The 27,889-nt window shown below is 36.2% G+C and overlaps 1 protein-coding gene across 6 annotated transcripts in view; it reads right to left on the bottom strand.

Moving 5' to 3' along the window:
- Window positions 1-27,889, bottom strand: part of PREPL (prolyl endopeptidase like) — a 42,039-nt gene that overhangs the window by 7,004 nt on the left and 7,146 nt on the right. For 5 of the 6 annotated variants that reach the window (XM_058551317.1, XM_058551322.1, XM_058551316.1 and 2 more), the window contains 8 exons: window positions 18,074-18,196; window positions 16,436-16,502; window positions 15,444-15,650; window positions 14,102-14,237; window positions 9,317-9,533; window positions 8,494-8,679; window positions 4,295-4,492; window positions 849-1,024 (listed from right to left, as the gene is read on the bottom strand). In XM_058551317.1, coding sequence (XP_058407300.1) covers window positions 849-1,024; window positions 4,295-4,492; window positions 8,494-8,679; window positions 9,317-9,533; window positions 14,102-14,237; window positions 15,444-15,650; window positions 16,436-16,502; window positions 18,074-18,196 — 1,310 coding nt within the window. The remainder of the gene's footprint in view (window positions 1-848; window positions 1,025-4,294; window positions 4,493-8,493; window positions 8,680-9,316; window positions 9,534-14,101; window positions 14,238-15,443; window positions 15,651-16,435; window positions 16,503-18,073; window positions 18,197-27,889) is intronic. The other variant, XM_058551319.1, reaches the window with a different exon arrangement.

The following is a 27,889-nucleotide window of genomic DNA, read 5'->3' as shown; positions in this document are numbered from 1 at the left end:
GGATTTTTTTTACCTGATCAAAAAAAAAAAAAAAAAAAACAAGCAAAACTCTGGAGAAGATCATAATTTTGTGGGGAAAGAAAACAGCTACCAAGCAACATGGTCGCTGCTATAACACAAGTATACTTAAGGTATCACAGAAGTGGAGGAAAGAACATCCACCTGTCAGGTTAGGGGTATATACATGAATCAGGAAAACAAATGCTTAAGAAGGAGATGATATCTAAGCTGAATCTTGAAAGACACGGCATTGGCAAGAGCACAGAGGGGAAAGAGCTTGTTATTGGAAAGGAGGCAGCAAGCCTGGATGTGTAGGATGTGCATGGCTGGAGTGCAGCACGTGTCTGGGGAGTGATGACAGATGCCACTACAGAAATAAGCCAGATCATTAGGACGTTAAATACTATATTGAGGAATTTGAATTTTATTGTGGAGATGGAGGTGGTGAAGGATTTTAAGCAGAAACATAAAATAATATTTGTGTATTGAGAACAGCTAAAATAAAATGCAAGTTAGAGTGGAAAAAAGGAGTCCAGCTTAAGAGGCTATTTTAGAAGAACCTAAACTCAGAATTAAATGGAAATTATAATGTTACTAAGTAAGTACAGAGACTGGTACATCTATTCTAAAAATCCTAAAAATCTTGCACAAAATCCTAAAAACCTGCTCCTTTGCTTTTTGGATCAACTAATCTGTTACTGAATCAAATTCCACCAGCACAGTTTAGGAATGCATATATTCAACAACACAAATGAGAAAATAAACTTTTGCTGCCTGATATATTGTTATTCTGGGTATCTGTCACAATGCTCTAGCACTCATACTCCAGGTAAAATGTGTTGACTCACCGAACATGGCAATATGCTAATATCCATCCATCGTCCACTAACACCCGCCTTTCAGGCCTGAAATTCATTTTCAAATCCATTCCATAAGCTCCATATACATGTACCAGGAGAGGTTTCTTTTGCAAGTCCTCAGAATCCGTTTTGTGGAAAACCGTCATTGGCACTAACTTTCCATCCTGGAAATGAAGATTTACTATGCATGTAAAGAAGAGTTTTTTCAAACAGTTTTTTTTTTTTTTTTCTTTTGGTGAGGAAGATCAGCCCTGAGCTAACATCCATGCCAATCCTCCTCTTTTTGCTGAGGAAGACCAGCTCTGAGCTAACATCTATTGTCAATTCTCCTCCTTTTTTTTCCCCAAAGCCCCAGTAGATAGTTGTATGTCATAGTTGCACATCCTAGTTGCTGTATGTGGGACGCCACCTCAGCATGGCCGGACAAGTGGTGCGTCGGTGTGTGCCCGGGATCCGAACCCGGGCCGGCAGTAGCGGAGCGCGTGCACTTAACCACTAAGCCATGGGGCCGGCCCCCCAGTTTTATCCCCAATTTTATGCACTGCTTATTGATGTTGAGCATAAACTCCATTCAATTAAGAAAAGAGTTATGGTCTCTAAAAATCCATCATGGTCCTTATTTTCAGCTACTTTGTTGACTTACAGTATTAACTAGAGGGGCCGGCCCGGTGGCGGTGTGGTTAAGTTCGTGCGCTCTGCTTCAGCGACCCGGGGTTTGCAGGTTCGGATCCCAGGTGCAGACCTACGCACCACTTATCAAGCCATGCTGTGGCAGGCGTCCCACATATAAAGTAGAGGAAGATGGGCACAGATGTTAGCCCAGGGCCAATCTTCCTCAGCAAAAAGAGGAGGATTGGCAGCAGATGTTAGCTCAGGGCTAGTCTTCCTCACCAAAAAAAAAAAAAAAAAAAGAAAAAGAACTAGAAAAGAGCAGCAAGACTCTGGCCTGAAAACAGTTTATTATATGCAGCTTTTCATGACAATAAAGTAATTTAAAGAATTTTTCACTACCCAGTATTACTGTAATTTTTTCCTTTCAGGATGAGCCAAACTATCAAGGTTAGACACACTAGCATAGTATTCTTCCTATACCCAGGGCTACATACTGGTATTTCTCATCTTTGAATACTTACAAATATGCTAACTGAAGAAGTTTTAATGGCTCAATTTAATGTCCTCTATAGTCAGAATTCTCCACCATTAGGACCTGAAATCTCCTACTGACCTTACTGACACCCACCCACATGCTCTTCAAAGGCCTATTTAACTTTATTTTTAAAACGTTCAACAGTGGTTTCAGTAAGTTTTATAAATTTTAACACAAATTACTTTTAGAGCAGGTAACCATTCTCCAATGTAGTTTACACTCATCAATCCCAATTGATTGAAACTAGGCACTCTCTGGACAGACAAAATTAACATAATCTGAGCCAGCCCTGATGGCTTAGTGGCTAAAGTTCAGCATGCTCTGCTTCGGTGGCCCGGGTTCAGTTCCCGGGCACAGAACCACACCACCTGTCTGTCAGCAGCTGTGCTGTGGTGGCGGCTCACACAGAAGAACCAGAAGAACTTAAAACTATACACAACTATGTATTGGGACTTTCAGGGGGGAAAAAGGAAGAAAAAGGGAGGAAGATTGGCAACAGATGTTAGCTTAGGGTGAGTCTTCCTCTGCAAAAAAAAAAAAAAATGTATATATATAAATAAAGATATTCTGAACTATTTCTGATCTTCCTTTCATAGAAAAAGGGTGGAAAAATTGGTGCTCACCCTGCTTACAGAAAATAATGAGATAGTACTAGTTTACATAAGGAAAATAATATAACCAAGCCACTCTCTCTATTTTTTTCATTCTCATTTTGAAAACTTCACTTTGGGGCACCAGAGTGTTATCAAATAAGGAAAAACTCTTCCTCTCATTATTCTTTTTCATAGTCAACTTGTTATGACAGTGTAAATGAATTTTCACTTCTCCGTAAGATTCAGTCTTATAAAATGATGTCGATTAATTTCTATAAAATAATCTCGGTCTTTTCCTTTCCCTGCCTTCTCCCCAACTTTAATTAAACAAGCAGAAAAAAACCTGCTGGCTGCAAACTTGTGAAAAGGAAGAGGTAAGGATGGCAGCAAGTGGTGTGATGGGCTGGATCCCAGAGTTCATCGGCAGTTCAAAAACGCCCGCAAAGTGACAGCAGCTTCCACTGAGCAGCTGCTTCTCCTCTTCCCTAACGCGTAAAGAATTCCCTGGCTCTCCAAGAACTGAGCTTCACAGTTCTTTCTATTTGGGGTATAATAATTTTCACATTTTGACAGACTGGTATAAATCCCATGTCTATAAAACAAAACAAAGTCTAGATATATATTTTGTTGACAAAAACCAAAATCTGGAAGGTGATACACTAAATGGTTAAGAATGATTATTTCTCAGAGGTGTAGCAAATGCGACTGAAAAATAGTCATTTAAACTTTATACATTCTATATTTTTGCAGTTGTTCTAACAAGCATGTACTGCTTTTGTAATATTAAAATAATATTTGCTTAAAGATATCAAAAGAAAATCAGTAAATTAAAGAAAAATATTCATAAGGAAAAAAGGCTTGTATCTCAATTCATTCTTTGTCAGCACATGTGAAAATTATCTGGTGTATGATGTAAGGTCTGAAAATTCCTTAAATTCAAGGCCACAGTTGATATATTAATTGTTGCTCACTTGCACCAACTTTCTTTCCTACTTCTCACTCCCCCGTCCAGCCAGTCTTCCTCGTTTTACTCTACACTTTGGCCATATTGTCCTCCTTTACACTTCTTGAATGCACCATTTCTCCCTCTCTTCAGGGCCTCAGCACAAAATGGAATCCTCCTGTTCCCTTTCTAGCTTTACTCTTCATCATCCTAGCGTTCTTACCTGAGACATTACTTCCTCAGAGAAGCCTTCTCTGACCTCTCCAGATCCAGTAAGGTCTCTTTGCCATATGTTTCCACTGTACTCAGTACGTCTTCCTTTGCAGCAATCAGTACATTAGTAATTATCTCTTCAACATCTGTCATCTTCCCCGCTAGATGTAAGCTCCATGAGGGCAGGGACTATATTCTAGTTTAGTCAACTGCTTACCACCTTCACAATTTTTGCCTTAACTGCATACCAACTTTGACTATTTTTTCATATCAACTTTTAAAATTCAAATATAAACAAGATGTAAACTCAAGGGCTTGATGTACTAGTGATAAATGTTTTCATCCACATTAAAATAAATACGAAAGTATTAAAGTTAAAAAAAATCCACATAGCCCCTAAAATCATTTGGGTCTTACAGTGGTATGCAAGATCCACTTTATGAAACTGTGCTAATGTAATCCCAGCAACCGCACAATACTTGACAAATAGTATGCTTTCAGTAAAGGGGGACTGATAGTGGAGATTACAAAGACTTACCTTGCTTTTGGCTTCTAGGCGTAAAACACGACTAGTCTTTGTGATTGGGTCTTCATGCCCAGTTTCCTCAAACAGTTTGCCTTCTGCAAACTTATATGTGTAATATTTTGGGGGACGTATTGGAGAGCAAAGCTGAAAGGGGCAGTTCTTTGGGTCCGAATTTGTATCCATTATGAATCCACAGGCCCAAGGAGGGAGCTAAAGAAGTAACAGTTATTTTTACTCTTTATGTAGACACTAAGTATCCTTAATTAAATTTCCGGGTCTGCTGCAAACAAGATGATGGGGACATCAAGTTTACTTCTGTCCACTATCATATAATCCCTCACTTAAAGATTACTTCAGCACAACAAAATATATTTCAAGTAAAAAGCAAACAGAACTCTACCTTAATGACCAATAAAATAAGGAAAAGTTACAGAGACAAATGGTTTATCATGATTCTGGATTTACACAAAATCTCCTTTAATAAAAAAGTTTATTGTGGGGTATAAACTTGGGCAAAGAAACAGCAAAATGATTAAGAATAAGAGTAAATCAAATAGTAATTCCAGAACCCAGCGACATCGCCAAGATCTGTGTTCTCACAGAACGTGAAATCCCGCACACGTGTTTTTAATAATTTACTCCCCAGCCCTTACTCTGCTGCCTGGACAGCCGCAGTGATGACAGTTATTATTCCAGGGCTACAAACGGGCTCAGCAGCACGAACGCATTTACAATTTGTTTCTAACTGTAGCTCCCAGGCTAACCATTGTGCAGAACAAAACCGCTCCCGGCACATCCACTCTGAGAGACTCACAGCTATTATGATTAAGATTCTTAACTTTAAGAAAAAAGGAAAGGAATCAAAATTTATTCTCTCAGAGCAGCAGGGTCCAGCTTCAAGCCTTCCACTAACATCTCTCTTACACCTTTTAAAGAACTCTGGTAAGCAGGCTGACAGGGTGTTAGAAGTGGTACTGAGAGTCAGAACATTAAAAGAAAATTGCCTTTCTTTTCCTGAGTAATTGTAGAAAGAGCAAATTCCTTAGAAAATCAGAGGTCTTGGCACAGCAATGTCACTGGTGGGCATTATTCAGAAAGGGTAGGTGGGGGATGTGTGCATAAAGAGTGCATGATGTAACTTATAGAAACTACGGCCAAAGAGCTTATGTTCACAGAGCAAAGTTCTTATAATTAATCCAAAGAATCTATTTTAATGAAACACTAATAAGGACATACAGTTGCAATGTCTCTCTAAAAGAGTTCCTGATTTATTCTCCTCAGATTGAGGATTATTTTCAAGGATAATTTGTTCATTTAAATGCAAGCCATATCTGGAAAGAAAAACGTAATCATGCAAGTTGGGAAATCGAGTAGCATAACTGAAGTGAGCAAATTGAGACTTTAGCGGGAAATAAATGAAGCAGCATTGCTACTACCTTGTAACCACACCTCAGACTGAGGGTACAAGGTTTCTCAGCCCACAGAGGGACAAGTTTTTCTGCCCTTTGGTGAGACTTGAAAACAGTTTCCATGTGACCCATGTAGTAAGCTGTCTTAGTTTTAGACCAAGTGGTTCCAATAAATCAAAAAGTCCTTGGGGTGCATTTCTTAAACTAAAGAGATCACGGTTCAAGTTTTAATCAAACAAAAACTGTTACAAGGCTATGGACTTTTTTAAAGTTTGTCCAGCTGACACAGAAATAAGTATTAACTAGCTCAGGGATTTCTTAAGCCACATTTCCTATTGAGATAAGCCTGCAGTAACATCTGTGTATATTAATGGATAGCACCTGAGAATAATTCTAAGTTGGCCAGGTGATATGCAGATATTCCTTAGATACTTGACAGAAACAGATTCAGCTTTAGCAATCTAACAGCAAACTAGTCATTTCATTAAAAAATTAAGACATACATGCTGAAAGAAAATCAACCCAAGTATGCAGACTCCTCCAAATGTATGGATGTTAGCACAAAGCAAAAATTTCCCAATTTGCCTAAATTAAATGTGATAATTAAAATATTGTAACTTCTTTTTGTGATGAAAAAAATTACCAGGAAATAACTGAGGACATGATGACCAAGGATAAGAAGCAAGTATATTAAAGGTTTCACATTTCTACTGCTGGGATTGAGTTTTAAAAGATCTTTTAGTCAACTGTCCACTGGGCAGAGATGTTACATAGAGAAATACTTCATATTCCACTCACGGTTTAGCTTAAAGATTTTGTCCTTTGTATATGGCACTGTCTATGCATATTAATCTGTGTTATCCAGTTCATGAAAAGGGTCTGATCTCTAAGTTCTAAGTAGCGCCTGATATATAGTATTTGATTCTGTGTGATGATGACTCAGAACATAAGGCATAACAAGTACTACAGCTTGGAAAGGGTTAAATCTTCTTACAGCAGAGTAAACTCGCATGACATTCCTAATTTTCTTGACAGAATTTTGTTGTCATAAATGCAGTGCTGGAAATTATCTGTTTTCTCCCATCCCTATGCATATAGACTGCAATAAGAAGAGATGCTCTGCCAGTTCCCCAATTGAAGATGTCTGAATTTGGCATCAATTAGCAAGTGAAAAGACACACTTTGAATCTAGTAGGTGAAAGCAGTAAGAAAACTGCTAGAGTAAAATCACCATTTTTGTTTTAGGACATCTACATAGTCTTCTAAGACACCAGACATTACATTCGATAATTTGATTTTATGAAGTAGTTGGAAAATTTTGGTTGTTTTAGGCCCTCATTATTTCGTATTTATACCACCACAACAATCTCAAAACTAATCTTCCTCCCTCTTATCTTGTCTTGCTTCAGTGTACCCTAACATGGCTGCACGTAACCTCATGACGTACACAGCTTGACTCTTCAGATCATTCTCCTGCCCCAAAACTTCAAATGTTCTTTCTCCGCTTCCTAATTTATGCATAAGTTCATCACCTTGACAGTCAAAGAACGTCAAATCTTAGCTTCATCCCCCAGAAATTTTATTCTGCTTCAATAAAATGGAATTATTAGCAGTTTCCTGAATATTTTCCGAACTTCTCCAGCTTAGAGCTTCATTTGACGGACTTGCTCATCCTAGAATACCATTCCATCCCTACCCATCAAAACCCTATCTATCCTCTTTGGTTTATCCCAAATCCTACTTGCCATACAAAAGCTTTCTTGGGCTCTCTTCCTCTCCTTTGGGCCCCACACCACATTTTCTGTTTTTGCTACCACTTATTTAAACCCACCTTCTACTTAATCTTTGTGTACTAGTCTAATCTCATGATAAACTGTATCCTCCTTAAGGCCAGATATTTTGTCCTGTTATCTTTCTACTCCAGAGTGCCCAATACAGTACTTTGCACACAGAAATTCAAATATCCAGTGAATTTACTGGAATTGCATTTTAACAGAAATTGTGACAATATTGCAATTAGGGAGGTATAAGTGGTCTATGCTTGCCGGTCAAGTGGCTCCATAACTCTTTCCATATCAAGCAAAATGGAGACCTCTCCTTTTTCTTTCAGTGCCTGTTATTTTCACTCACATGTTAACACTGCTTTAAAATCGGGCAATAAGGTTGCTTTTCACCAATTTTAGCAAGTTCACTTGTGGAGGCAGATTATCTTTCCTGGCAGCCATAGGCAATATCAGCGAGTCAGCCTGCCAGGCAGATGTGCCACCATCACAGCTGTGTTGCAGTGAAGACCACTGCCACCTCCTTATTGAAAGAAACTAAGTTCATTCCCTTCCTGATCCCCTGTGGGTGAGAAAATTGGCAAAGAGATTATGCAGACACAAGCATGCAGTGCCAGAAACACAGCGGGCATGACTACTATCCTTACTGGCGGCGTGGGATGGGAGCACACAGTGGTTAGGCACCAGCTGCCAAGTTGGCCTGTGTTATTATTATAACTGAAGTTGTAGAGATGTGATATACAAAGACACGTAAAAAAGAGAAACATAATAGCACTTAACTCTACTTCTGAAGTTCATGCTAAAAGACAGTATTTTAAGTAAAACTGCATTAAAAGTAAGGTCCTTTAAGAAATTCTAAAGTAAACCTCCTAAACCTGATCAAGACCCAGTATGCTAAATTCCATTTAAATTAAATTCCTTTTATGAAAAAGTACATTGCATTATTCAATATTTGATGTTCTGTTAAGCTAAAATGCATATATTTTGATTAAAAGTATTGTCTTTTGAAAATTAAACATACCTTTAGAGACCGAACTGAATCATCAGCCAGACCAATCACATTAACATAAAGCAGATTGCTGTGCTTCAGGAATAGAACACAGTGATCCTTAAACATGTCCAAGTCTACAACTTTGGTATTTCTCTTCATCGTGAAAAATAAATCCCAGTTCATAATAGCAGGGGTATCAGCTGCTGTTCTCATTAGCTGTGTGGAATAAAGTTAGAAGAGATCTAGGTAACAGAACATGATGACTACAGCATCCAGAGATGAAACCACTGAAAACTAGACCATAGTAGTCTTCACCGTTTCATGAAGAGCTGAAGGAACTAACTCTGCATCAGGGCTGAAGTGTGACCATCACCATATGAAAGAGCCCAGGCTAGCCTGCTGGATGGTGGGAGAGTATGGCCCAGTGCTTAGCTGACAGCCAACCAACGGACATGTGAGTGAGGGCACTGGCAGCCAGCTGACTGTGGAAGTTCAGTGAGTCTAGCTTAGACTAGCAGAACTGCCTAGCTGAGAGCAATCCAAATTGCTAACTCACAAAATCATGAGTTTATAAAAGTATGTTCTTTAAAGCTACCAAGTTTGGCTTTGATAACCGATGTAATCAGGGTACAGTATGTTTTGTTTACTAAGATTTTTAGGCACAATTAAAATATATAGAAGCATTAGCTCTAAGGGAAGAGAAATGGGATTGGTTATGCACAGGAAGGTAGCATCAATTTCTACACTTTACCAAGAGCCTACAAAACAATTAATTCTTTGAGCAAGAAATCTTGATGATGGAAGTGTGACACTTCTTAACAGTCCAAATGGGACAAGAAGAATACAGGATTACCTTGAATTCTGTAGGCTCGCCAACATTAGTGAGAATGTATAATTCATCATCTCTATGTTCAACGTAGTAAAGGACCCCATGTATTCGCTTCTGGATGAGTACTGGTGGGTCCCAAGGGCTTAGGCCATCTATCAGCCACACTTCAGAAGTGGTCTTGTTCATAATATTTATGGTGAGGAAACGACTGTCTTTTGTAAGATAAAGGAAAACAAAATAGCTAGAGAGAGAGAGAGAGGAGAGAGAGTGGGAGGCGGGACATGAAAATCTAATACATTTCAAATGCATGCTACCTTGTTAATGACATTATCTCACAGGCCGTCAGTATATATGTTAATTTGTAATGCAGACAGAAAATAAAAACAACTTAGTGAATACTGCTTGTAAATAAAAAACTTGCTATCATTTTTCTCATTTCTCCCCTAAAGGCATTCAAAATAATTTTTTCTCTAATATTTTATTATGAACATTTTTTAAACATCCAGAAAAGTTTAAAGAAATGTAAGGTGACTATGTACCCATATACCCACCACCATCATTGCTAACATTTGCTATATTTTCTTTATCACATATCTATGCATCCATCAATCCAGCTTTTTTTGAATGCATTTCAAGGTAAACCACAGACATCATCTAACTCTCACTTAATCATATTAATAGATTACAGGGCTTTTTGCTGAGAAGAGGAAATAAACTTCCTAGAGGAGATATGTAATTGTAGGAAAGAAAAGGGACATGGCATTTGCCTTGTTTTTCCTCTGTATGCATGTTGGATTTCCTTTTTTCCCTCTCTCATAGTTTTTACAACAAAACAAAACAATAGTCAGGAAGAAAAACCCTCACAATCCCACTAACCTAACACATTTTAAAAATAGGTGCTGGCCCCGTGGCTTGGCAGTTAAGTGCTCGCACTCCGCTACTGGCGGCCCGGGTTCGGATCCCGGGGCGTGCACCGACCCACTGCTTCTCCAGCCATGCTGAGGCCGCATCCCACATACAGCAACTAGAAGGATGTGCAACTGTGACATACAACTATCTACTGGGGCTTTGGGGGGAAGAAAAGGAGGAGGATTGGCAATAGATGTTAGCCCAGAGCCGGTCTTCCTCAGCAAAAAGAGGAGGATTAGCATGGATGTTAGCTCAGGGCTGATCTTCCTCACAAAAAAAAAAAAAAATTAATGTAACTTCTTAATTTTTCTATTTTCCCTTCTAAGGTTTATTTGTATTTTATGCATGTCTTTAAATAGATGCAACTGAAAAACAAGAGGCAGTTTTGGATTCTACATTTTTTATTTCACGTAATATCAATATCTCCCCTCACATTAGTTACAGTCCTTATGATCATTATTTTTAATGGCTACCTAATATTCTATCAGGTTGAATTATCATAATTCTTAAAAATTTAGATTTTAATGTTACATTGTAATAAAAAATATAAAAAGGAACATATTCGTGAAGATAATTTCCCCCATCTTGACCTTTATAATGATTACCTTAGGATATATTCTTAGTAATGAAAATACTATTTTAATGATTAAGAGTATTTTTATGACTTTTTTTTTTTTTTTTTTTTGTGAGGAGGACCAGCCCTGAGCTAACATCCAATGCCAATCCTCCCCTTTTTTGCTGAGGAAGACTGGCCCTGAGCTAACATCCATGCCCATCTTCCTCTACTTTATATGGGACGCCGCCACAGCATGGCTTAACAAGCGGTGCGTCGGTGCGCACCCGGGATCCGAACCGGCGAACCCCGGGCTGCCGCAGCGGAACATGCGCACTTAACCGCTTGCGCCACCGGGCTGGCCCCTATTTTTATGACTTTTGATAAATATAATCAAATAATATACCAAGAGCACTATGCTAATTCAGTGACACAATGAATGGCTTTAAATGTTATATTTATGTATTTCCTTATTATAAAAGTAATTCACACTGAAAATATTGAAACATATAAAGAAAGATGATAACCCTGAATTCCACTACTCAGAGATAAGCATGGCTAACATTTTGGTAAAATTCCTTCTGTACAAGTTTACACTACCATGTTTGTCAATGTTATTTCTTCTGTGATGTGTCTGTGTCCATTTTAATCTTGGTGATATAGTTTAAATTACTGGTCTATAAATAAACATCTCTTTATAAATTAAGGCTATTAACTTGTCCTTTTGTTGTAAATACTTTCCCACCTTTTGTCGTCTGAATTTTAATTGTTTACAATGGTTTCTGATTTAAGAGTTTAATATTTTAGGTAATCAAGAATGACAACACTACTCTTTGTAATTTCTTCTACTGATTTTATGCTCTGGAAATATTTCAACAAAGTTGAGTGAAATATTTATATTTCCATCTAGTTATTTTGAATTGTTTTATTTTTATCAATAGATTATTTAAATCTTTTAGGAGTGTATGCTGATGTATGAAGTGATGAAAATTATTTTTATCCAAATAGTTAGTATTTCCCACCATATCTAAAAATAATACCCATAAAGTTTTTATACATACTAGGGCCTGTTGTAGAGTTATCTATTCTGGTGTCTATTATTTGTCTGTTAATTTGTATTATTCTAACTGTTGTAGCTTTATATATGGTTGTAGGGCAAGTCCCCCACACTACTTCACTCTCTATTTTCAACACTTTCTTTGTGATTTGTATCTATTTATTTATTTTTGTCTGATGATGACACAGGTAATCAAAAGATAAATTACTTGGTCAATTATTTGGCAAATATGTGGTTATAGGGAAGTGAGAACACAGGTGGCTCTGTAGTAACAGGTTTCTCAGAAAGAGAAGACAAGTCATGGTAACCACAAAGCAAAAACCTACTGTAGATAACAAAATATAAAGAGAAGGGAATCAAACCACACTACTATAAAAAAATCATCACTTCACAAAGAAGACAGTAAGAAGGGAAGAAAGGAGCATGGGAACCACAAAATAGCCAGAAAACATTACTAACATGGCATTAGTAAGTCCTTACCCATCAATAATTACTCTAAATGTAAATGGATTAAATTCTCCAATCAAAAGGCATAGAGTGGCTGAATGGATAAAAAAAGACCCAACTATATGCTGGCTATACTCTTAACCAATGGGTCAAAGAAGAAATCAAAAGGGAAATAAATGAAAATGAAAATACAACATACCAAGACTTAAAGGATGCAGAATAAGCAGTTCTAAGAGAGAAGTTTATAATAATAAATGCCTAAATTAAGAAAAAAAATAGATCTCAAATAAACAACCTAACTTTACAACTCCAGGAATTAGAAAAAGATGCAAGTCATAAAGTCATTTTGGTGAACTTTACTTGTGAATAGAAAACTGAAACCTGGGGATCAAAGCAAACACGGTAAAAAGTAGCTCAGCATCTTAGAAGCATTATGAAGACCTTTAATCCGTTTTCTCTTTAGAAATTCTGCTTTTCCCTTTTGGTCCTTCCCTTTGGATTTGGGGCTGTTGAAAAAGTATTCAGAATCCACAAACTAGTCTGTGCTGTAGATCAGGGTTCTGAATGCCAAACTAGACTTCAACATATTTAATTATGGTTCATTCCTTAAAGGACAGAAAAAGCATACTAGAAGCCAAATACTATCCAAGAATCTGAAATATATATATGATAACTCACTTAATCTTAGAACTTAGGACAGTAACAACATATGGCAAGGAAGTACCTTATTCAAGAGTATAGCTCACTAGGCTAATCTTGAGCTTTATTCACAAGACGGAAAATGGTTCATAATCATAAATCATCGATATAACATAACAAATGACTAGCTTAAACTATCATCTCCAAAAGAGATCCTTGAAAAATGGCACATAAAACAGTGGAATCGTATGAATAGTTCTAGTAATGTCTCATTAAAACAATCAGGAAAAAAAGCAATGACAGCATTACTGGACCAAAAATGTTAGTTCTATGGGCTGGAATAATGTAATTTTTCCAGACCTCAAATTCTTAATATAAACTAGGGGTTGTACAAGATTTTCTTTAAGGTCCTTGTCAACTCTGAGATTTTATGAAATGAAAGATTAATTTTCTTGTTTGGGTGTCAACTTCATTGTCATAGATTTGCTGTTAAATCTCCCCCCACTCCCTTTTTTTCATTTGCTCAGAAATTGTCCAAACTACATTGCTAAATGATGTAGGAGGTGCCAGGACCCTGGTGTTAAGGAAAAATTTGTTTCTCATAAGTCATTTGGAAAAGTATATCTGGGTAAGAGTTCAGGGATTTTGCCAGATAAATTTACTGTTATTTCCTCCCAAGCTTGGTTAACAGTAATATGAAGCATGAGTCCTAGAGATTATAAGGCAGTAAAGAAAATTAGCTTTAAGGAGGAATTACCAAAGAACTGGGGAAAGTAAAGACCAATGGACATCAGGGTTCAAAACAAAGCAATTTAAAATTCAGATAATCTACATGAAATGAGTAGCGAATTCTGTGCAACTGACATCATGCTATTCTAGTTATGACTTACAAGAGATTTATAACTGCTGTATGGCAATCCTATTAAATGTTTAATTAACAACTCCTCTCATGTGTCACAGTCCAGACAGAATGTTAGTAACAGCATTTGCAGTCTAATGATGTATTTGTGTTCACTCTAGAGTTTGAATGTAACTAGACTCCAATTTTGAATCTAAACAACTTAAAAAAGAATGATCATGCTCAATCTAGCCTTATTATATCTGGTTCAAGCCAAAATCAACGTTTTAAGTCAACCAAGAGCGGCACTCTAGATAACTGGAGAAATACTCTGGACGAAAAGATTTAATTGCATTATTCTAGTACCTTGGGTCTTTTTCTGTGTAAAAACGTTCATTACGTTTGTTATCACCAAAAGTGGCTCGATATACATCATGACAGCGAAGGTTCCTCTGGAAGGTGTAGAATAAAACATCTTCATCTTCTTCATCTTTTACCCATTCTGAAAGAAAATAATTAAAGAATTACACCTAGCCATCTATTTACTGTTAAAAACAAAAAGGGCACAGTGCATTCTAATTCTGAGTGCCAAAGAGAAGAGATATACAAGTTTATCCTGGAAATCTAAATCTAACATAGGTTCAACTGTACCTAACCTGTGTTATATATACGCCAGAGAACTTTCCAGAGAATAAAATACTACTACACCAATTCTAAGTTTTCAAGAAGTTGTCAGTCTCAGGGTACTCAGTTTCTATAATAAGAGGTGAATGTTCAATATTTAGGAAAGACTTTGGTAAAGACATATTTGCTTTCAGATGAATTATGTTTAAATCTACAACCTCTAACTTTAAGTCTGAAGAAATACTGGATCACTTTCTCTCATGCCTAAATGTTTTCTGTCCACCTTCAAGCCACAGGATATCTCAAACTACCAAATACACTTTAATGCTGGTGTTTTCTTGATTTTACCAGAAACTGTCAATGGAAGTTTTCACACAATTACATCATGACTGTCACCTGGCTGATAGTGACTGTAAGACTTCTTTGTATAATATGCATCCTGATTTTAGAGAGGTTAAAATGTACAAAATGTATGTCTTAGAATCAACTAGACAGGGTATAATTTCAATTCACTGCAAAAGCATTTAAACAATGGAGAAATTTATGAAAGAAAATGAAAAGGGAGGATAAAGTATGAATATATGTATCAATGATAAATGATAAAATTTAAAGTTGGTTCTATTAGTAAAAATATCACAACTTCTATTGATGAATCAGTTAGTTCAACATGTTCTGAAGTTCCTCGGTAGTGACTTTGGGCAATTTGCTGTAACAGCTTGACAAGAGAATTAAAAAGTTATACCCAAGCTTAAAGATGAATAAAATATTAAGATACAACTTATATGCAAAAATGTATTCTAAATAAATTAGCAAAGAATTACTGATATATCAAAATACACTATACAACTTGGACTCTGATTATAATCCTTTTAAAAACATGAACATGATTTTGGATATATCATTAAAGAAGGGATAGTCTCCTGAATAAGAGGCACACAGGGAGGTGTGGAGTCCACAGGACAAATCGATCAGGCACTCACCTTCTCATTCACTCACATGGACAAGTAAAAATGTTTCAAAAGTGTGGACAATTCTTTTACTGTTGCCCTTTCAACAAAGAAGACTGTTTTGGTTGGTGGCTTACCAAAACTGGACACATTTGGGAAAGAAGCTTCCATTGCAGGTTGATCACTGAGCTTCACAATTATACAGGTAGACGCTTCAGAATCTTCAGTTCTTATCTTGGCGGCTACATATTTTTCATCAGGAGCAACTCTGATACAATCAATGAAGGGCTGGTCTAATTTAAGTTCCTCCAAATTGAACAAAACTTCATAATTATCATTGTCTGCTGCATAAAGCAAAGGATGAAAGAGATAACTCCACAAGATGTACTTAAAAAAATTTGTAAACTGTTTATTTCCATGTTTTAAATTAGCATTCCCCCTCTATATTCTGGCTTCCTTCAGCATCGATGGCAGTTTGATTTGCATAGAAATTGGCATTAGTTATTTAATATTATCCTATGCTATTCGATATTATTCTATGTATCAACCTATGTGATATTATTTGATACAGTTATAGTCTAATATTTACAGACCATACAGAACCTAGAAAGTAAGAGAATGTAAACGACATTGAATAATCTAGGTCAAGCGCATAACACAGTACCTGGGATACAGCAGATGCTCAAAAACTGTGGGTTTCCATCTCCATTCTCCTCCCTGCCAAAGCTTTTGAGTGCAGCTGTTAACTATATCTTAAGCAAACCCAGATATTAAAAACTAGTCATTTAAAAATAAGAAAACTCAGAAATAATCTAAAAAAATATTTTCTATACTTCTAAGAAGTTAATATCAAATTTCCTATGAAAAATATGAAATCTGAAAAATCAGAGTATAGCATGTGCTGCCTACTGACGTTTCAGTCGACAATGGACCGCATATATGATGGTAGTCCCATAAGATTAGTATCATATAGCCCGGGTGTGTAGCAGGCTATACTATCTAGGTTTGTGTAAGTACACTCTATGATGTTCACAAAATGACGAAATCACCTAATGACATATTTCTCAGAACATATCCCCATCATTAAGTGGCACATGACTGTATGTTAAAAGGAGAAACTGTGGTGTACCTTCTTCATCTTTGGAACGAACCAAGCAACAACCTTCTTGATAATAAACAAAACCACCATGTTTAATCTGACAATGAAAAGAAACAAATGGTTTATTTAATAATTATAATAAATCATTTAAACACAATTTAATTAACTGTTTAATGGTCTGACTATTCAAGATGAAGAAGAAATGAGATCTATAAAAAGCAGACCTGTTGAAGTCTGTGAATTAACACATAAAAAATATAAAATGGATCACTTTTTATAACATAGTGGTTAAGACATGGTTTTCTCTATCACTGGAGGAGTTCCTAATACATAAATATAAAAGGCAACAAAGAGATGGCATAACAAAATCTATGTCAATTCTCATGACGGTACAAACCACTTTAGCTATATTTTTGGCAACATCTGACATCTGTAGTGAGATTCAATTGACCCCACTATGAGGCATCTTTAAGTGGATCATGCAGATGAGAGGACTGGTGGCTCAGACTAGTCTGAAAACCCAGTCAGTAACTTTCCGAGATTCTTTCCTCTAAAATATGCTGTCACCACCAACTATTCATGGCCCCGATTTGATTTCACACAAAGCATCTTATCCTCCGTGGTGTGACAAATACAGACAATCTGAGATTGAGAGAATGAATATTACCAACATATCAATAGTGCTCTTGTCTAATACCTACACATTAAATGTAATTGATTGATTGATATGATTTCAGGTAGCTTAAGCCACATTTATTACCTGGTAGTGGCATAATTTGAATCTGGAATTTCTGATTCTTAACCTATTGCTATTTTGATTCTACTATGTACATGATTTTCATTTATAAGCTGTGGTTCTGTTTTCTTTTTTTTGTTTTTTTTGTGAGGAAGATCAGCCCTAAGCTAACATCCATGCTAATCCTCCTCTTTTTGCTGAGGAAGACCGGCTCTGAGCTAACATCTATTGCCAATCCTCCTCCTTTTTTTTTTTCCCCCAAAGCCCCAGTAGACAGTTGTATGTCATCCTTCTAGTTGCTGTATGTGGGACGCGGCCTCAGCATGGCCAGAGAAGCGGTGCGTCGGTGCGTGCCCCGCATCTGAACCCGGGCCGCCAGTAGCGGAGCACACGCACTTAACCGCTAAGCCACCAGGCCGGCCCCTGTGGTTCTGTTTTCTACTCTAATGGAAAAATTTTCAACATGCACGTTCAACCTGTTTCAACTGAATATTTATGGCTTTGGTAACCATAAAACGGTCAAACAAATACTTGGCTTTCATGGTATTACACTACTTAAAGTGAATTTCCTTTTATTAAAAAAAGTATACATAGAGCAATCAAATACTTTTCAAATAATAAAGAAATTTGACTTAGTTTCATTTGAACTTCTCCTTAGAATTATTTAAGAAATTTGAAAACAGACTTGGTTGTTTCTAAAAACCAGAATTAACATAAAGTGCTTGGAAATTCATCTTGGTTTTGATCCTTATAATTTATTTTAAGGATCACACTCTGCTTATCCTTTGTTCTTTAAATTTTTCAGCATATTTTAAAGGCCAAACGCAGTCTAATTTTGATGTGGGATTATGTCTACAAATCACAAGGTATTTCATTTGTATCCTGACTGGTAATATCAGATTTTTTTTAAAAAAAGACATAAGATATCCTACCTCTGCATTGATGATTTCGTATTCTTCTTGTGGCTGTGTTTCTAATTTTGTTCTCACTTTTTCAAATGCATCCATGTTTTCTGAAAGGGATTTTTCGTTTTCTTGTTTAATAGGCAGAAAATCCTGAAAAAGTTTTATTAGTATGATCATAATATTTCAAACTAGTAAAAAAACCTTTGCTTTTTAAGGATAATTCTTATTTCCTTTTCATGCAAGTACTACAATGTTAGGTTAACACCTATGAAATAATATGTACCTCACAGACTTTAAATGTTGTTTCTTAAGCTCAATAAATGATCTTCTCTTTTTCATTTAAAAATGTAAACAAAGAAAATAAGGTGGATACTTGATGGCTATACTATTAATTTAAATAGATAAGTCCTTAAGATGCAGAAGTGCTAAGAAGTGCTTGGAGAACATTCAGAAATACCATAGGAAAGGTTTATACAAAATTAAGCAGTAAAGGAAATCCTATCAACGTTTACATATTTAATAGCCAGGTGTGTGAGGTACAAAAAAAAGTCTACTGAGTTCTATAAAGTATTAAAATACCTCCTAAAAGGAGGGAAATGTCAAAGAGAGAGGAAGATATTATCTTTATTAATAAATGTTCACTATTATTTTATTCATAGAAAGAGTTATGATAAGAAATTTGTCCTACTTTATATCTTCATTAGCCATAATCGTCTTCTCATGTGGGGATAAGGAATCCCTCAAATAGAGGGATTTATCAGACCAAAAGGTGAATTAATGCTTTATAAAACCGAGCTTCTCTTGAGTTTAAGGAAAAAATAACATATTCACCTTATAAAAGGAAGAACAAGGAAGAATAATGGAAAAGTAATGAACATGAGTAGAGATATAGATGAAAGCTAAATAAGCACTCAGTGTCTTATTGGGAATATCTAATAAACTAAGGGCTTAAGTTGACCTCCGCTGAGCATGCAAATTCCATATGAATTATTAACATTTGGATAAAGCAAACCTCAGTTGTCAAATTAAAAAAGAGTTCAAAAATTCAACACTGCACAGTTTTGCCTTGTTTAAGCAAAAGAATTCTAGCCAAGATTTTCAACATCAGCTTTCTGCCAAAGATGACAACTGTACAGTGATTTGTGCCAGAGGGGCATTAAGCCCTTTGGTAAGGACCTCCAACAGCTGGTAAATATTTATTTCACAAGTGTGTCCATGATACTTTACCAACACTGTAGAGAATGAAAGCTATAAATATAGTTTATATCACAAAGAGTTTACAATCTAAAATTAAACAAAAGAATAAAATAGAAAAATCACCAAAACAAATTAAATGGAAAAATAATCATTTTCACAAAGTTATTCCTATAGACTTTTTGAGAAGCTTTATGATTTGGATCAGATTTAAACTAGCAACAATGGTTGTTATGGTAGTCTACATCATTCAGTCTCTACTTCAATCATATAATTAATATGCTTGAGTAATTATTTGAAATCTAAATACTGGAGGCTCATATTTTTTTTTCATTTATGGTTTAGTATTTCTACAAAATTTAGAGTTGATCTTTAGAGTAGTAAGGCAAAATATCTATATCAATAATTTCCTACTATCATCCAAAATACTAATCAGATCACTAGAAATCTATCCTGAAACTATACTGAGCAATACAAGCTGCCTTTTCATTTCTAGATATATGCTTATCTATTCTGTAATTCCCATTAGAATTTTTGAAGTAGACTCACGATAGCTACAAAGAGTAGGTCTTTCTACCACCTTGCAGTTCCTGGCATGTTCTAGGTTGGGAGGCTGGGCTCTGTTACTTTTAAAGACCCATTCTTATTGAGAGCCGCGGCCATCGCGGGGCCAAAGGCAACAGAGCTGGGCTCTGCTCAATACCTGTCTCTTCTATTGTAAATTTATTTTACAATACTGATTAACTTTCTTCTGTGTCAAAAATCCAAATAAAGTGAGCTTATTTGAACCAAAATAACCCTGAAAGCAACAGGATTTTTAACTGCCTTAATGAAATGAAAGTAGAATTCAAGAGCTTTGTAAATAATTCCTCAAAAGGAATTACTCCCAGGGAAATTGAGATTTTATATAATATTCATAAAGTATTCCAAGTTGTTTGTGGTTTTAGTTCTGTCCCAACAATAACCAGTGGGTATTTTAACAACACCAGCTAGCATTATCATTAGGGTATGCAGCTAAACCTATCCACTTCAGCCAAGTATCTTATGTATTAAGACTATAAACTATTAGTTTCAAGGACATATACTACCTAATGGAGCTAAGGAGAGCTTTAACTTTAAATTCTAAGAAGGTTACATGTATAGTACCACTCCATTAGTGGAAAAAAGAAGCACTCCTTCCCACCTTCCAGGTGGTCCACCACAAAACCATTTTAACAATGAAAACTTAGAAAATGGGAGAATGGAATACATTAACTTCATTATGGCAAAAATGTTGAACTCTAAAGACAGAAAAATGGCACAGTAGAAAGACACTGGACAGCTTTTAGTCACGATGGTGCCATTAATAAATGGCTAATTCCAAGCCTGGGGCAGGGAGAGTAAAAAGTAGGCTTAGGACATCCTGTGCCAGAAAGCAAGGAAGTGCTCAAAGATGAATGGAGACCTGTCAAAAGGACACAAGGGCCAGCTTGAAGGGGTTCCTACTCGCCACATTTGGGATAATTTGAGCATCAAGAAGAATAATCACTGTAACTGATTATAATAAAATGAAAAAACAAAAATTCACAATAATTTGAAAACAAGCAAAACTAAAATAAAAAAATAAAAAGAGGGTACAACAAAAAAGGAAACTCTTCTTTATAGACTAATACTAGCTAATACATGTAGAAAGAATAATAGAATTAGAAAATCATAGCAACTCTCAGTGAAACAACTGATGAGGGTAAAGATCATTAATGGTTGTAAAATTCATTAGGTGAAATGATGTTGGGTAATACAATACTCTCACAGTACCAAAGTATTATCCTACAGATTACTTAGTAATTGCAAAGGGAATAATGCCCTTTAACAATGGAGAGAACAGGCAGTTATCACCTTAACCAAAATTATCAAGCTCAGCATCATTAATAGTGGGACAAGCTGACGTTTTGTGTTTCCCAATACAACGCAGTATGAAGAATTTCAATTTAAGAAGACAGAAAAAGAGAACAGTAAACAAAGTAGAAGAAGGGAAATAAAATTAATTTGTTTCAATGAAATTGATAAAGAAACTAAAGAGATGATCAACAAAATAATAAGCTGGTTCTGAGGCCGGCCTGGTGGTGCAAGCAGTTAAGTGTGCGCGCTCCGCTGCGGCAGCCCAGGATTCGCCGGTTCAGATCCCGGGCGCACCCCAACGAACCACTTGTCAAGCCATGCTGTGGCAGCGTCCCATATAAAATGGAGGAAGATGGGCATGGATGTTAGTCCAGGGCCAGTCTTCCTCAGCAAAAAGAGGAGGATTGGCAGATGTTAGCTCAGGGCCGATTTTCCTCACAAAAAAATAAATAGATAAATGAAAAGCCGGTTCTTAAAAAAGACATATATAGCAAAACTGATTAAAAAAAGACATAAAGAATATTAGGAATGAAAAAGGTGGCACAATTACAGATATAATAGAGATTTTTAAAAATCACAATAAAGTTATTTATGCTAATACATTTGAAAACATAGATAAAAATGGATTATTTTCCAGAAACTAAATGAACTTAGGTTCAAAAACTGACTCAAAAAATAGAAGAGCTGTATAAGCTAATAAATACCAAAGAAATTGAATTGGTAATTAATTGTCCCCTTCTTAAAAGAAACACCAAACGCAGCCACCTTTAAAGGTAGCTTTCTTGAATCCTCAAGGAACAGATAATCTTTTCATATGCCAACTACTTAAGAAAAAAAGGTCAACTGTTTAAAACTACTCAATTTATTTTACCAGGCTGATATAACCTTGACACCAAAACTGGACAATGATAATACAAGACAACTAAAAATCAATCTTGCTGTAAAATATGGATTTTGAAAACCTAAAATATGATAAAACAATACAGTTTTAAAAAGCATAAAACAAAAACAATAATAGTAATAATAAAACCCTATGTGATCAAGTAGGATTTATCTTAAGAATGAAAGGATGGTTCAACATTAGAAAAATCTATCAATGTAATCTAACACAAATAAAGCAGATAAATCTTAGGGCCATTTCAATTAATGCAGGAAAAAAACCAGAAAATAATCAACATACTTAAAAAAAATGATAAAACCTTAAATTAAGAATAGAGAGAAACTTCCTTGACTTGATAAATGGTCTGTGTTATTTTACCCAGGACCATACTAAATCCATAATTAACACACCTGAGTGTATTTGGATTAGCACACATCTTATTTAGCAACTGTGAAACACTTTTCAAGAATTTTAATGATATTCATTTAAAATATCTAGTTACATGTCCTGTTTATTTTGTTATTTAAAAGTGATTGTTAAATGAAGGAAAGTAATTGTTTCCTACGTTCCTTGCCTCTAATTCCTCTCCTCCCCCTTCTCCTGAGCCCAGCAAGATTTCTGCCCTTCTCACTCCACTAACTGCTCTTGTCTAGGTCACTCATGGCCATCACATTGCAAAGTACAAATGTTAATTCTAGGTATTCATACTACTTGACCTATCGGCATCATGACACAGTTTATCACTTTCTCCTCTTAAAAACACTTTTCTTCACTTGGTTTCCAGGACACCTCATTCTCATTGTTTTCCTCCTATTTCACTGGCCCTTCTCAGTCTCTTTAGCTGGTTCCTATTCAATTCCCTTGCTTCTTAACATGGACATGCCCTGGACCACTTCTTATTTTTGTTTTGTTTTGTTTGTTTTTTGTTTGTTTCTTTCTTTGTTTTTGTGAGGAAGCTCAGCCCTGAGCTAACATCCATGCCAATCCTCCTCTTTTTGATGAGGAAGACTGGCCCTGGGCTAACATTCGTGCCCATCTTCCTCCACTTTATGTGGGACACCGTCACAGCACGGCTTGACAAGTGGTGCGTTGGTGTGCACCTGGGATCAGAACCCAGGCTGCCAGTAGCAGAGCGCGCGCACTTAACCGCTATGCCACAGGGCCGGCCCCTGGACCACTTCTTTATCTATTGTCTGCACTAATTCCCTTGGTGATCCCATCCAGCCTCATGACCTTAAATGCTATTTATTTGCTGAGGATTCCCAAATTTATACCTGTAGCCTGAACCTTTCCCCTGAACAAGCTGAACTTGTATATCTGACTACTCAATATTTCTACTTAGATGTCTAATAGGTATGCCAAAAAATGTCCAAAACTGAACTTCTAATCTCCCCACAAAAATCTCCTGTTCTTCAGGCAATCTTTCCTATCTTTATAAATGACAACTCTGTCCTTCCAGCTGCACAAGTATAAAAGCCTCAGAGTCTTCTTCATCTTTCTCTCTTGCCACAACCAAGTGATCTGCAAAACCTGTCAATTCTACCTTCCAGATAATATCTAGAATCTGACCACTTCTCAACACTTGTATTGGAACTACCCTGGTGGTACCAGTATCATTTCTCCTTTGGATTACTGCAAAAGCCTAAACGCTCTCTCTGCTTCTGCCTCTGCCTTCCATAGTGTATTTTTTTTTTTTTGCTTGAGGAAGATTCGCCCTGTCAGCTAACATTTGTGCCAATCTTCCTCTATTTTGTATGTGGGTCACCACCACAACATGTCCGCCGATGAGTGGTGTAGGTCCACGCCTGGAACCGAACTGGGGCTGCTGAAGCAGAGCACACCCAACCCAACCACTAGGCCACAGGGCTGGCCCCTCCATAGTCTATTTTTAACAAAGGAGCTAGAGTGAGCCTAAAGTCAGATCATATCACCTCTTCACTCAAAACTCCTCCAATGGTTTTCCCATCTCGCTCAAGAGGAAAAACAAAAATCCTTAAAATGGTCTCAAGGTCCTAAAGGATCTTGCCCCATTACCTTGCTGACCTCATCTACTTTAGTGCTTCTACGCCCACTTTACTGAGCCACACTGGCCTCTTTAATGTTTCCTGACATGTCAGGCTTGCTCCCACCTCAGTTTCTTAGAACTTGCTGTGATCTACGCCCCAACACCTACTTAAAGCTATTGCTCAAATGTCATCTTCTCAGCTTTCTCTGACCACCCCACTAGAGTAACAATTCTCCCTATCCCAACACAGCCTATTCATTCCTTCCGTCTTACTTCTCATTGTACCTATTGCCTCTGATGTACTTTGTATTTTAATCATATATTTCTTTATTCTTTACTCTCCCCCTCCCTAGAACGGTAAGCTCCATGAAGGCAAAAATATTTGTTTCCTCTGCTCAGTGCTATATACCCAATGGCTAGAACAGTGCATAGTAGGTGCTCAACAAATAACTGCTGAGTTGAATTAAACACAGACAGCACAAAACATAAAAATTTTAAAAACCTCTAACAAAAGATATCATAAACAAAGTGAAAAGACATAACACAAATATGGAGAAAATATCTACAGCACACATAAAATACAAAGGACATGTAAAGAACTCTTATGAATCAGTAAGAAAAAGGTAAACTCAATAGGAAAAATGGTCAAAGAGCAAAATAAGCAATTCAAGAAGACAAAACCAATGGGGTTAATAAACATAAGAAAGAATGCTCAACCTCATTCATCAGGGCAATGAAAATTAAATGACAACAACATACTATTTATCCACCAGAAGGGCAAAAAGAAAAACGTCTGATAATATGAAGTGTTATTCAAGATACAGAGATAGAATTTTCATATCTTCCTTCCTAGTTTGAGTAAAAGATAGTTCTATCAATTTAGAAATTAACCTGACAAGAAAATTAGAATGTGAATACAATCAGAAATTCTAATTCTAGATACAGACTCTAGAGAAAGACTAGCACACATGGATAAGGAGATACATACAAGATTGTGCTTTGCAGTTTCTTTTTTATAAGTCTGAAAGTTGGACACAACCTACATGCTTGTCCAAAGAAAACAGATTAATTGTGGTATATCATACAATGGAATACTACACAGCAGTCGTAATAAATGACCTAGACATACATGTATTAATGTGAAATCTCAAAATCATAATGTTGAGTAAAAAAGCAAGTTATACAATTGTATGTATGTTATTTATATAAAGTTTCGAAACATGCAAAACAATACTATGTGTCATCTGTGGATACCAATACATGTGCAATTTACATAAAAACATACACGGAAAGAGATTAAGGACAATGATCACCACTGGGGAGGTAAGGAAGGGAATGTGATCAGGGAAGTACACAGGAGTCTTCAAATATATCTGTAATTTTTTTTAGTTAAGAAAAAAGTCACATTGAGTAATGGGTACATGGGTATTTGTTATGGTATTCTCTCTGGCTTTGTATATATTGGTAATAATTTATAATAAAAGTTATTAAAAAAAGGTAACATGAATTAGGTTATCTGAGGTCTAGCTCTGACTCTAATTTTTTTTACTTAATCTTGGCCTCTGCAGCTTCAGCTTTTTCATTTATAAAGAAAGAACTCACATACCTCCTGATTTCAAAACTTACTACAAAGCTATGGCAATCAATAGAGTGTGGTACTGGCCTAACGACAGACATACAGATCAAAGGATAGAACTGAGAGTTGAGAAATAAACCCTTATGTTTGTGGTCAATAGATTTTCAACAAGGGTGCTAAGACAATTCAAAGGGAAAATAGTCTTTTCAACAAATGGTGCTGGGATAACTGAATATTCATAAGCAAAATAATGAAGTTGAACCCCAACCTCTCACACCATTACAAAAAATGAATTCAAAATAGATTAAGGACTTAAAGGAAGAGCTTGGACCGTATGATTTCTGGGATCTTTCTTCCAGCAATAAAATTTATGGTTACACGGAAAGAAAAAAATTCACTCATTTAATTATTAATTCATTCCACAAACATTTATTGCTTACCTACTATATGGCAGTTATTATGCTATGTGTTGGGCATATAACGATGTATATTATAAAATTCTTGTCTTCAAGGACTTCCCAATTTAATGGAGAGAGAGGAAAAAGTTTAAAATGATGTAATAATTAATAGCAGTTAAATATAGTGTTATGGCTCTAATGGCTTTAACTACTACCTATATATAGACAACTCTTTCCAAATTCAAGACTCATGTATTCAATTGTGTTTTAAAATCTCCAACTTAGTTGTGAGTTATATTTATTCCTTCTTCTTCCTCATCCTTAACATCTGAGTAACAGTAAGGCTACACATGTGACTGTGAACAAGTCCATCTAAAACATAAAGATGATCCAGACATGTTTTGACATTTTGTGATTTTGGAAAGTTAACATAGTGCCCATTCCAGTAAGGGGAACAACACACTGTAATCAAATACAATAAGAATTTGGTGCGAAACATCTACTCAGTGGTACAATGGAATATTACTCAGCCACAAAAAAGAATGAAATCCTCCCATTTGTGACAACATGGATAGTTCTAGAGGGTATTAATGCTAAGTGAAATAAGCCAGACAGAGGAAGAATAATACTGTATGATTTCACTTATATGTGGAATCTAAAAAAAAAAAAAAAACACACACAAATGAACAAACAAAACAAAACAGAAACAGACTTATAGATACAGAGAACAAACTGGTGGTCACCAGAGGAGGAGGTAGGAAGTGAAAGGGACAAGAGGTACAAACTTCCAGTCAGAAAATACGTAAGTCATGGGGATGTAATGTACAGCATAGGGAATACAGACAACAATATTGTAATAACTTTGTATGATGACAGATGGTTATTAGTTTTATCAGGGTAATCATTTTGTAATATAAATAAATGTCAAATCACTATATTGTATCTGAAACTAATATAATGTTCTATGTCAACTATACTTCAATAAAAACAAACAAACAAAAAAACATCTACTATGTGGGATAAATAAAGATCATAATAGCTTTGCATCAGTTTAGGTCAGGTTTTGCCAAAAAAAAAAAAAATAATAATAATAGTAGTAATAAGTTAAAAAAAACTTTTCTTAGAGGTTTTTGGATTTTAGAATCCAAACAGATACGGGATCTTCACCCTATATTCTCTATTCTTCTACTAAGATGTCCCAAATAAAATGTAATCACTCTCTAGTGACAAAGTTTGATTAATTCTTTCTCTTCAATCCTCCCTCAAATCTTATACTTTTCTCCATTCTTACAGCTATGGCCTTAGTTTAGGGTCTTATCTTCACTCATCTGAGTTACTGACAAGGCTTCTTATTTCCAATCTATTTTCTGCAATTCTGTCAGAGTGATTCTTCTAAAATGCAAATCTAGTTGCACCTACATTTTTCAATGGTTTTCTATTGCTTTTAAAAAGGCTGCAGTTCAAACTTCTCACAAGATTTACAAAACTGCCTATACATGATCTGGCCCCTGCTTACTTTTTTTGGTTCATCTTTGACCATTTTGGCTACACTACATGTAGTGATGCCCTCTCTCTATTTGGAGCTCTCACTCATATTGCTCCCTGTGTTTGCCTGGTGTTAACCTTAACTACATCCTGAGTCCTTCCTTTTTTGTCTGGCTCAATCCTTTATTCTGGGACTTACATCCAAGAATCAAAGGCCTGCCAGAAGCCAGTGCCTGCAGCCTCACGCAGGTCCTGTGGAGTTTCTTTTCAACCCTGCAGCCCAGCCTGTTGGTGCTGACTTGTCCTAATCAGTGACTACAGCCCAGCCCAGCCCATTAGCAGTCTTGTGTTTGTCTGACCTGGGCTATCAACTTTCTGCTGGTGGAATTATTTGTTTGCTTCACGGAACACTTTTCAGCTGGTATCT

Source organism: Diceros bicornis, chromosome 12 (assembly GCF_020826845.1).
Source record: "Diceros bicornis minor isolate mBicDic1 chromosome 12, mDicBic1.mat.cur, whole genome shotgun sequence".
In the NCBI taxonomy this organism is placed as follows: Eukaryota; Metazoa; Chordata; class Mammalia; order Perissodactyla; family Rhinocerotidae; genus Diceros; species Diceros bicornis.
Note: the sequence above shows the minus strand (reverse complement) of the source record. Positions and strands in the feature narration are given on the sequence as shown.